Source organism: Podarcis erhardii, assembly GCF_964252035.2.
Source record: "Podarcis erhardii genome assembly, chromosome: 17".
Classification (NCBI taxonomy): Eukaryota; Metazoa; Chordata; class Lepidosauria; order Squamata; family Lacertidae; genus Podarcis; species Podarcis erhardii.
The window spans coordinates 32,233,890-32,246,353 of NC_138515.1; the positions used below are offsets into that span (position 1 = coordinate 32,233,890).

Consider the following 12,464-nt stretch of genomic DNA (forward strand, 5'->3'; position numbering starts at 1 on the left):
GGCAAACTATGTTTTAGAACATGTTCTCTGCTTTGGTTTTCCATTTGTTCAAAACTTAAGATGCACAGGTCACCAGAGGCAGAGCAACAGTGCTAAATACAGGTTGGTAAATTCAGATATCACATGTAAACCACGGTTAGCACAATTCATGATTTGCTAACCCCCTCCAGACCATAGTTTCAAATTATGGTCTGATGGCCAATCATAAACCACCGTTCATCCTCAGCCATTGGTACTTACTTCATTGTTACTTAATTGTTGGTTTAAATTTACACACATACACCTGAAAAAGAACCCCAGAGTCTAAAAGACTATAGTATTTTTAACTAGCTAGTTCAGATAGGAATACTATTCTGCTTCTATATTCTATATGCACTAGAATAGATCTTCCCTTTTAATCATTAGAATACTTGGCATGATTACAATGGGCCTCAACTTCCTAGTGATGTGGAGTGAAATAAATGTGAAACTACTATGATTACATAAACATTAGTGCTTCCAAAATCACTTTTGGTTAACAGCAGTTGAGCATGTTGTTCAAATCACAAACCATAGTTTGTCTTAACTATGGTTAGTTAAATCAGGATAGCTCATACAGTATGGTTTGAAGTTAGCTTGTTTCCATTAACCCTAGCTAAGATTAGCCACACTCTGGGTCCAGATGACAGCAATCTAAAATGGAAGAAAGAGCTTTTTAAGTCTCCTCATGGCCATGCTGCTGAAGAAAGGGAGCAGGAGCGCAAGAGCAAAGCTCACTGCAGTTTCTTCTAGTATTACTAAACTATAGCTTAGTATTACGTGTGTGTGACTTTCATGCTTTACTTTCCACGAAGGAAAAGCTCAATATAAGAAGCCACTCCTGTTTATCTTTGCATCTCTCTTCCTGCAGCAGTTTTCCCTGCTCTTCGCTCTCACAATTCCCAGAGAAAATGAGAGCCATGCAGGGATAAACAGAGAAAAATCAACCAATAGCTCCTCTGTTCCCGTGTGTGATCTTAAATTTTCTTGGCCTGTAGATGGGGGAGACTTCAGTCATCTCAAAGGCAAAGCTGCTCAGATGAAGAGTAGGGTTTACCAGCACGGTACTTCCTATGATGCCTGCAAACAATTTCAGTACAGTGGTACCTCGGGTTAAGTACTTAATTCGTTCCAGAGGTCCATTCTTAACCTGAAACTGTTCTTAACCTGAAGCACCACTTTAGCTAATGGGGCCTCCCGCTGCCACCATGCCACCGGAGCACTCATCCTGAAGCAAAGTTCTTAACCCAAGGTACTATTTCTGGGTTAGCGGAGTCTGTAACCTGAAGTGTATGTAACTTGAAGCGTATGTAACTTGAGGTACCACTGTAAATACCCCCATTAAAAATCATAATGCATGAGATATTATTTGCTCTTCCTGTGCAGTTCCGGTTTGCACAGGTTCAGCCTGTCCTATATGCTCCCACGGTGTCCAATTTGTGCTATGCCCCACCTCGGAGGCAGTCATTTTGTTACTGGTGCCTCTGAAACTTTCTCAAAATTCCAAACGTGCCCACTGGCCTGAACAAGTTGGTGAATGCTAGTGTAACCTGACTCTTATTTATGTTAATCCAATTTCTGCATTAAAATAATATGCACAGGGGCCTCTGCAATGGTGATGGAAAAACAGCAAGAACTGTCGCTCTCGCCGTTTATCTTCAAGTGAGAGTGGAGGCTTTCCAAAAGCTTCATTATAAATCAAATATATATGCAACTACGCCCATTATTCATCAGGCAATCTTCAAAGCCTATATTTAGAATGCCATTTTTCCTACACTTCATAAGGAAAAAAACGACCTGTTCTGGCCCCAGATGCAAGCACCAGCAATAGCACAATCCGGCACTGCAAAAATAATGCAACCAACAGGTTAGGTAGTGAATAAATCAGTCTGGAGAGAAAGACCTAAGCTGCTGGTCTCGTTCATGTACCTGCTATTTTCACACACATATACCTTGCTGAGTGGCATGTAAATCTCACCACGGGGAAGAGGCTCCGATACTAACACAAATGCTTGCTTAAGAGGCCACTATGCATTCTCATATTTCTGGAGGCTTAAACTTGGCAAAGTAGTTTAGAAATTACTTATGAGCTCACACAACAGGCTTCAAGAGAGCCAAGTAGATATGGACTCATTTTTTAAAGGGTACCTTAAAGTGGAGTAAATTAATCCATCATTATGCTCTCAACATACAGACAGCTTTGTTATTTAAGTCACATTTTAACTATCCTTCAAGATTATAAATGTTAAAGCTGTTTTTCTTTTAGGTAGAACAAAAATAGCTCATTATTTTAAGGACAAAATCAAACATGACTGTTCTTTGTTTATAACCACACATTCCTTTGTTGGCAGTAAACTTTGCTCCATTCCCTTATTTGTTAATTGCTCCCATCCCCTCCGTAGCCAGAGTAAAATGGCCAAGCAAAGTAGGGCTGGATTTAATTTATTTTCATGTGGAGTTCATAGAATCATAGAATTATGGAACTGTAGAATTGGAAGGAACCCTGAGGGCCACCTAGTCCAACCCACTGAAATGCAGGAATCTCAACTGGATCACACATGACAGATGACCATCCAATCTCTGCTTTGCACATGAAACATGCTATATTTATCGTCTGAGCATTAGTTAATTTCTTATAGAACTTGGAAGCCAATTGTTCTTACCAGAACTTCAGGGATGACAACTGCAGTTAGTGGCTTGTCATTAACAGTGGTGTCTTTAGCTAGCATATAGAGTCTTTCGGCTTCAGCAAAACATGAAATTTCTAGTACAACAGCACCTAGAACAAATTAATTCAAGAATAATTTTTAAAGGCTATACAAACATAAATGCACATAGTGATATGATGCAATATCTTTATTGTGTCACTAAAGGGTATATACAATGAAGATTGAGTGCACTGAACGCAACTCAGCTCACAAAAGTTAGAGGCTTAAAATTGGTTAGGTTGGTGCCTCTAGGTGACTGAGGTTATTCTTTGACAACATGAGCACAGCTATGATACACCTTTTTTGATGGTACCTTCTCTACCCAACAGAGGGTCTGTTTCTCCCAATGGAATTTCTATGGGAAAGGGTCATGGCTCAGTGGTAGAGAACATGTTTTGCATCAAAGGGTCTCCTATTCCAATTCCCAGCACCTCCAGGTAGGTTTGGGAGAGACCCATAAAGACCTAAAGAGTCACTGCCAGTCACTGGAGACAGCACTGAGACTGATGAACCAGCGCTCTGACTTGGTGTACGTCAATGTCCCATATTCCTACGTAGACAGAACACTCTTTGACATTTTAGTGCTTAGCACACCACCTTCCAGATCAATTTGCCATCTGACCATGTGCAGTTAAGGTCAGAAGAGCTGCAAATCAATATCTAAGAGCTCAAAAAGGGCCAGAATCTAAGCTAAACATAAGAGGGGACAATAAGTACTTAGCATCTTGAACAGTGCACTTAATCTTCCTCCAGAGAGGACAGCTGTGCTACAAATTGCTATGTTTTTCAACAGAAAAGTAGGGGGATTTCAAATCTGTTCAAGGGAAACATGAAACAGGGCTCCAAGACGAAATCCTCAGAAGGCATTCTTGCTCATATTGCTTGTTCCCCATGCGCAACATCATTGCCTTGTGGAGATAGTGACATTTATGTTACAGCATGAGTAAGTATCTTTGCATGTTACAGGAGAAAGTAAGATAAGTAGACCGTGTTGATGGTAAAGTATACTTCCACCCTTAAGAAGATTACTGAAACAGGAATTACGCAAGATGCATGGTATGATTTTAATGGGCATCGTAGGAAGGTATGCAACACAGAACCTTTCAACATAATACACATTTATTCTCAGTTTTTCCAGGCTGGTGTTTTTGGTTTTTGTTATAGTGCAATTGCATCTTCACAAGTACATTTTGACATATTTCCAGGTACCGTATTTTTTGTTCCATAAGACGCACTTTTTCCCTCTTAAAAAGTAAGGGGAAATGTCTGTGTGTCTTATGGAGTGAATGTGTGGTCGATCGCTGGCTCCCTTTCTGGCCCCGCCCCCTTGCCCAGGCCTCCATTGTTGAATGTTCTTCAGACAGAGGCTGCTTGTTTCCCCAGCAACATGTGATTGGCTGATTAGATTATCTGTCTGGAAACGGCTCCCTTTCCTTTCCTAAAGAAGCTGCAGAACTGTGAGTTGAACCCCATAAAAACAGGATTTTTTCCCTTTGCAAAGTAAGATCAACAACTTTGAGCTTATCCTCAAAAAAGGGGCTTTTCCCCTTTGCAAAAAAAGCTGCACAACTGTGAGCTGATTCCCCCCCCCAAAAAAACGGTGCGTCTTATGGAGCAAAAAATACAGTATCATGTTCTTAGCCTTTGTAAATGGGATGCACATTTGGTTCCAGCACAAAACTCTTACGTTTTCAGGAGAAAAATGCATGCACCTGTGAAAGAAAGGCTTCGGCAAGAGAGTTGCCCTGGTTTCTAGTCATGGAGTGCTTCCCAAACATCCTCGATCTCTAGGCAATATGTTGGTAGCTTGCAGTAAAACTGGAGCAGGGATTATTCAGTTGTACAGCTGCCACCATAATCATTCCAACCCGTGGCAAGAACAAACTATGCATTTGAATGTAACAGTAAACATTATCCAGGAGAGTACTGCTGTTTTTCATGGATAAATTTATTGCCTGGTCCCAGTGAAAACTGTGATAGAGAAGTGGTCAAGACAGGCACCTACTGACGCTCTGAACGAGCAGGGAATGCATGTTGTTTCTCTCCCAATACTTGAAGAAACATGGGGTTGATTTGGTACTCTACATATGCTGAGTTCAGAAGCAAGCCTCAGACCTGCATGCTTCCTCCCGACAGCCCACCACAAAAAGAAGTAAACACTTGCACAATAAGGTCCCACCATGCGCCCCTTATAAGGGACACGGGTGGTGCTGTGGGTTAAACCACAGAGCCTAGGACTTGCCGATCAGAAGGTCGGCGTTCAAATCCCCACGACGGGGTGAGTTCCTATTGCTCGGTCCCTGCTCCTGCCAACCTAGCAGTTTGAAAGCACGTCAAAGTGCAAGTAGATAAATAGGTATCGCTCCGGCGGCAAGGTAAACGGCGTTTTCGTGCGCTGCTCTGGTTCGCCAGAAGCGGCTTAGTCATGCTGGCCACATGACCCGGAAGCTGTACACTGGCTCCCTTGGCCAATAAAGGGAGATGAGCGCCACAACCCCAGTCGGCCACGACTGGACCTAATGGTCAGGGGTCCCCTTTACCTTTACCTTTTATGCGCCTCTTATGCCTGAATATAAAAATCACTAGATTACTACATGCAGCGAAGGGATTCGGAGGAAGCAGACATGCCAAAAGACCTCTCCCAATATCACCATATGAAGAGCGAGAGGTGTGAAACATTTGAACAGACCCAAAGGTGGCACATTATAACCAAACACTTTTTACACAGCCGTTAAACTCAAGATAAAACACTATAGTCTTACCTTGAGATGAATATACGTGGCTCACAGAAACTAGATTTGCTGAAAAAGTAGAAAAAGCAAAACTTATTTTCTATGTGTAACATTAAAATGTCTATTCCCCCCCCCAGGTGGAAACAAACTATAGGTTACCGAAATAAATTTTAAAATTTAATGCTGTCCCATTTTACACACATTCTGTGAGATCAGTCTTGTTTATTTGAAGATGCATGAATGTTAAACACAAATTGCCCATGTATTTAAAGTTAAAGGCTTCAGGACAATAAACAGGATCAACTGGTTCGCAGCAGAACAAAGCTGGTTCCAAATCCTGCTAATGGAGTATATTAGCTTGAGTAATAAACACAAATCATATTTAAGATGCCTATTAATCCTAATTTAAATTGTTGTAGCAAACACTGCATGGGTGGGATTCCAAAGGGATGCAAGCATAGCTCTGTGCGTGCAATGGAGCTTCTGTGGAGAACCTTCGCTCCTTCTGTGGTCAATTTTTGAAAAACGATGAAGTGGTCAGGAGACACATGTAGTCACTGTATAGCACTGAGCATCACACAATGCTCAATAGCTAGGCGACAGGCCCACATATCTTCACTTCCCCCCACATCCCCCCTCTTTGCCAGAAGCCCAGCCAAGCTGGATATAAACAATCCAGTAGCGTTTGCTGGCTTCTAGCTCTTTTGCGCAATCTGCTTAAGCCCACATAACATTTTATTTCACCTTATTCATTTAAAACTTAAAACTCAATTGACAAATAGATTAAGGGGAAATAGAAAACAATCATTCACACAAAAACGGGATATGTTCAAGAAATACCTACAAAAATATAATAACAACATAACATCTATGGCAGCGTTTGAATGACCCTTGTGTAAATTAAACATTATTAAATAAGGAAAAATGGTATGATATGTTGTAAGAAAGTATTAGAAAATATATTAAGAGTGAGGTATTAAGTACATCAATGTTGTAAATGTAAATTACATCGGGAAATGACGGTAAGTCTATTTGGACATAGTTTAGTTTACTGGATTTTACTTTGGTTTAATTTTGTTTAGTTAGAAAATATAAGAAAAGAGCATGGACAAGTACAAGTTTAAATCGATATTTAACAGTATAATTATTTAAGGTTGTTACTATTATTATTAATTTTACATTTTCTTTGTACGTGTATTTAAGATTGTGTATGCTATCCTTAGATGTCAATTAATATTAATAATAATAGTTAATAAATAAAACTTTTTAACGTCTAAATCAGGTTTTCATATAAAGTAATAGAAATAACATTTTTTTAAACCCCAATAAGTATTGTTTCAGAGAAAGAACAAATATAAAAGGCAGTACAAATAACTGTGGGGAAGAACAGGTGACAATCTATGTTTGAGGCATTTCATTAAATTCTAGCCTCTGCTTTACAACTTCTAAGACATAGCACCAAGAAAAATAATGCACCGAAGGTTGAAAAAACAAGACTGAGAATGACAGAGTGCCTTTTAGTGTGTTTCAGAATTTAAAATAGATTTTTGATTTGACAATGGACACACCCAGATAATTAAATATCATCTTAATAAAGCAAGATATGAACTTCCTGTACCTACACACAGCTGCTTTGCTCCTCCCTTTGTGAGTAGAGAAACAAGCCAGAAAGCTTCAGTTAACTAATAGTTTTCTATGATATCTGAATTGTGAATTGCCCTGAGAGCTTCCACACATGCCAGTAAAAGGAAGCTATCTTTAAACCCTGGGTCCAGAGTCAAATCAGTAGCTGTGTGAGTGGAAGCCAGTGCAAAAAGTTCCACTAGCACAACTGGACTTTCCTCCCCTCTCCTCCTTTCCACGCAACCCCTCCAAATTAGCTTGGGGGGGGGTGTCTGCAGAACCCCCAGAACAGCAACCCAGGGGGAGGAGAGGGGAGATCATTCTGTTGGACAGGCTGAAACGCTTACGCTGATGAAACCATGGGAAGAGCGTGATGATTAATTCCTCCCATGGCTTCATGTCTTGGCTTATTTGGAAGCTACTAACCATAGTTTCCTAGCTCTGACATAATGAGAAACAATGGTTAGCAGTGGGCTCACTCATGTGAAGTAGGGGAAAAGCAGATGTAAGCGGATGTGTGAGGATTGTTCATATGTCAGTTCATTTAGCCATTTGATCATCTGAAAGCAGCCAGAGATGAAAACATAAACTGTTTTGGTATGCGACTTACTTTTGAGGCTTAATTCATCTCTGAGGATGTTTGTGTATTCATCAGTAGAGAGATGAGGTGGCAGACCACCAACAAACAAATGTACCCGCGTAGCTGATATATTGTTTTCTACAATGTAAAATCTTGTTTGATTCATCTGACGTAGTGAAGTCTGTAAAAGGGAAAAGACAGCTGAGAACTCACATTAATAATAATAATAATAATAATAATAATAATAATAATAATAAATTTTATTTATATCCCGCCCTCCCCAGCCGAAGCTGGGCCCAGGGCAGCTAACAACAATCAAAATAATCCAACATTCTAAAAACATTCATTATAAAATTAATTAAAATCAAATTGATGGCAACTATTAAGCAAAATTCTGTGCAGATTGCCAGAGGAGGGGGTCAGGCTGCTCCCTGACCAAAGGCCTGGTGGAACAGCTCTGTCTTGCAGGCCCTGCGGAAAGATGTCAGGTCCCACAGGGCCCTAGTCTCTTGTGACAGAGCGTTCCACCAGAATGGAGCCGCGGCCGAGAAAGCCCTGGCTCTAGTTGAGGCCAGCCTAACCTCTCTGTGGCCTGGGATCTTCAGGATGTTTTTATTTGCAGACCGTAAATTTCTCTGTGGGACATAATTGGATAGATCTAAGGGATCTAATGATGTTTTCTTTAAGAGCGGGCGCACCACTGCCTCCTTCAGTTCCCCTGGGAATATCCCGGTGCCAAGGGACAAATTGATGATATCACCCAGGGGGGCCCGCACCTCGTCTGGACACGCTCTAATCAGCCAAGACGGACACAGGTCAAGAGGACAGGTGGTGGGCTTTCCAGCTTGGAGGAGTCTGTCCACATCGGCTGGGGATATCTGGTCAAAGTGGTCCAATACTGGACCCGAGGACAGTCGAGGGGCCTCCAGTTCCTTTATTGTATCCAAATTGGCAGGGAGGTCATGGCGGAGCAACAAGACCTTCTCTGCAAAAAAGCTTGCAAATGCCTCACAGCTGTGTGTCAAATTGTTATTTAAATTTGGCTGTCCTTCAAGGGACGTTAAAGACCTAATTATACTAAATAATTGCGCCAGGCGAGAGCTAGCGGAGGCAATGGAGGCCGAGAAGTAGGACTTCTTAGCGGCCTTCACTGCCATCTCGTAGGTTTTCATAAAAACCCTATAAGATGTTCTTGAGGCTCAGTCACAGGCACCCTGCCATACTCGCTCTAGCCATCTGAGGTCCCGCTTCATTTTCCGAAGCTCCTCGGTAAACCAGGGCGCCCGGTTTCTGCGGGGTCGCAGAGGGCGCCTAAGTGCAATCTCATCAATGGCTGCTAGGAGCTGGATATTCCAGCCCTCAACAAGCTCAGTCAATGAGTCACCAGGGGGAGAAAGGTCCCGCAAGGCCTGACGGAATCTATCAGGGTCCATCAGCCTCTGCGGGCGAGCCCAAATTGGCTCGCCACCTAAGCAGGGTGGGGGTGGAAAATCAATCCTGGCTTTCAGAGCGTAGTGATCAGACCATGGCACCTTCATCGAAAGAGACATGATCACATCTATACCTACGCCAAAGATCAAATCCAGTGTGTGGCCTGCTTGATGTGTGGGGCCCGAAACAAACTGGGAGAGCCCTAGTGTCGCCATGGAAGACACCAGGTCCAGAGCCTGTGAGGAGGGAGTGGCATCAGCATGGATGTTGAAGTCCCCCAATACCAATAGGTTAGGGAACTCCAAGGCCCAGCCGGCCACCGCCTCCAGCAGGCCTGACAGGGTGGCTGCTGGTGCGCTAGGTGGCCGGTACACCAGCCAGACAGCCAAGCTCTCCTCGGAGCCCCACACTAGGTCAACACATTCAATGCCAGGGATCGATGGCGATGGTAGAGCCCTGAAAGGACAATCTTCCTGGATTAATAATGCCACCCCTCCCCCCCGGCCCACAGTCCAGGACTGGTGGAGGACGGAGAAACCCGGGGGCGCCATCTCTCGTAAGGTAACTGTTGCCCCTTCGCGCACCCAGGTCTCTGTCACACAAGCCAGGTCGACCCCCTGTGAGATAAAGAAATCTTGCAGGGTGGCGGTTTTGTTGCCTATAGACCTGGCATTGCACAGCACCAGTGACGGAGGTGAGTAATCCTTGCTCACCCTACCCTCGTCCCTCGGGATGAGGCGCAGATTGGAAGAGGTACGAGCATATCCATATCTTGATCCCCTTCGCCTATGACATCTGCCCCCACCGCCATACCTCCCTCGCCCCACTACGGTAGCAATCCCAAGCCTCAAACCAACCTCCATTTACAAAATAGAAAAACAAATCAAACCAAAAACAATTGTACCAAACAAAACAAATCCCCACTCCACTCAATATCAACCCCAAACCAAAATAAAACAGAACAAAATAAAAATACATCAATAAAAACCACCGTTCACAGTGGCACAACAAAATAAAAAGTAAAAACCCCTTTAAAACACTTTAAAATATATAATATTATATATATATATAAAGACATTTTTAACATCTGCTGCAGCAGCAGCAGTGTCCCAGTGCCTCAGTGAGGCCTCCCAAAGCCGTGGCGGTGATGAGTCAGTCTGTGCCCCGCCCCCTGGGCCAGGTAGAATTAGCCAGAGGAGGGAGCGGCCCTCCCCAACTCACAGTGCAGCAGCAGCAGCAGCAGCAGCAGCAGCGGTCAAATACATTACATTACAACTACAATGCATACAGAGAGAAGGTTAAGATTCCAATAAGCAGAAACTCTTGCCTCCAACTACCAAAAACAGTTACCAGACCACTAAGACCACTAATGCCTGCGTAAGAGAACTGCCTTTTTGTTTGGACTTGTGTAATTGTTCTCATTTTGTGCTGCATGTTAGCAAAAGGTTGAGGAGCACTGGTTAAATGCAGGGCAATCAAAATGCCAGAGTTATGAGCAACCTCTCAAATAATTCTAGATTACGTGTCACAAAACTCTGAATTCCATGACGAAAATACACGATGCAAGTAAACACGCATACTGTAATGTTTAGTACCCTTCTCGAAATATGCAGTTCCCCCAGGTAATTTGGAATACGTCAAGATGAATGTGCAGTGGAAGGAGTTAAGATGATAATGGAATTTGGGGTAGCTAGTGAAGGGAACAAGAGTCTATGAGGCAAGAGGGAAAAAGAGGAGTTTGTGAAAAGTCCTAACCCAATGACCTTGGGAATACGCATCAACTACTCCCTCTCTGTTTCTGAATATTCTAATAATGCTCAAAAAGGAAGCCAGTCCACATGGAGGCTTTAACCCTGTGGAAACCTATTCCTAAAAGGTCCCCAGAATTCCCTGGCTATATCTTTTATCACCACTGTGTGTGCGCATGTATATATATATATATATATATATATGCAGGTTTTGGTGTCCTCGGGTGTCTTCCCGTGTAAAAGTTGGGGTGTCTAGGCGACGTTTCGACGAGGTCTCACTCGTCATCTTCAGGCTGGTGCTTCAGCACCAGCCTGAAGATGACGAGTGAGACCTCGTCGAAACGTCGCCTAGACACCCCAACTTTTACACGGGAAGACACCCGAGGACACCAAAACCTGCATTCCTGTACCCGTGAAAATCTACGAAAGCAAATATATATATATATATATATATATATATATATATTTTAAGGGTTCTCACCTTCCCACACCACCTTCCCATTAAGCAGGTGTGTCTAATTCTTCCTGGCCATTTTTGCCATGGTTGGGATGAGTTCTCTGAAGAAGCTGGACCCTGAAAAACCCCTTTACTTCCCCTCCTTCTGACATATTCTGCCCACACATTTTCAAGCTTTGCTCAGCCAGAAGATACTTGCTTCAATTTTAAAAAAACAAACCCAAAGAGGTTGGGGGGGACGTGGGATGGGATGGTACAGAGCAGGTCTCAGCATTCTAAAACGGGTAAGCTATAGAAAGACCCACAGAGTTGTTTTTACACAAAAGGAATTCAGCTGAGAAATAGACGAACAGGGGACTGAAGTAATGAGCAAGGAATTGTGAGCATCAGTGGCTCTCTGCTTGTCCAAAGAATGGGATGAGGCGAATGCTAACGGGAGGTCTTGAGGTACAGCTGCTTTTTGGCTGCTTCAGGAATTGTAGTTACTGCAACAGCTGGGATGCCTTTTTCTATGTGATGCCTCACCAGGAAGCAGAATGCACTAATCAGAACTGCAGAGATACTAGGTGCATTTTAAAGTGGTATGTGCAGCTAACAGAAGTAGCTGGCAAGAGCTAGCAACTTTTTGTCTGAATTTCTTCTCCTTTGGTTTAAATATAAAATCCAGTAATGATGTAAAAATGAAAACATTAACTCAATAAAGAAATATGGGAGAGTGGTATTGTAGGCATATCTTTCTTTGTTTACCTTTCTTATGTCTTGGAATCTGCTGAGAATCAATTCGTGATCATCCAGAACCATTCGTTGAACTAAATGGGAAGAAAAAAATCTATTCATCTGTGGTTCCTTTTTAAAAAATTTTTTTTAAAATGTGCAGTTCATTAGCACGCTAAGCGCTGCCAATCTGGACACTAATTTATCCAGTTAAATTTAACCTTCCAAGTAGAAAGTGAAAACGCCAGAAACGACAATTAAAAAAACAAAACCCCAAATCTCCAGCCTCTTGAAGCTGAAACTTAACATTCAGGATTCTGATAAGTGCAGGCATTAAAACTGCAGTGACATCCTGTAATAATGAGAACTATCTGTGACTTACCTTGCTTAGAGCCCATGAGTACCTCCACCAGTTTGAAGTTCTGAAAGTTTTCCAACTGCCAAAAAAATTCA

The 12,464-nt window shown here is 42.6% G+C and overlaps 1 protein-coding gene across 1 annotated transcript in view; it reads right to left on the reverse strand.

The window, feature by feature from the left end:
• DGKQ (diacylglycerol kinase theta) overlaps nucleotides 1–12,464 on the reverse strand; it is a 66,218-nt gene that overhangs the window by 16,016 nt on the left and 37,738 nt on the right. The window contains exons 11-15 of the mRNA XM_081844915.1: nucleotides 12,394–12,448; nucleotides 12,045–12,106; nucleotides 7,692–7,842; nucleotides 5,489–5,527; nucleotides 2,682–2,797 (exon numbers count right to left, since the gene is read on the reverse strand). Coding sequence (XP_081701041.1) covers nucleotides 2,682–2,797; nucleotides 5,489–5,527; nucleotides 7,692–7,842; nucleotides 12,045–12,106; nucleotides 12,394–12,448 — 423 coding nt within the window. The remainder of the gene's footprint in view (nucleotides 1–2,681; nucleotides 2,798–5,488; nucleotides 5,528–7,691; nucleotides 7,843–12,044; nucleotides 12,107–12,393; nucleotides 12,449–12,464) is intronic.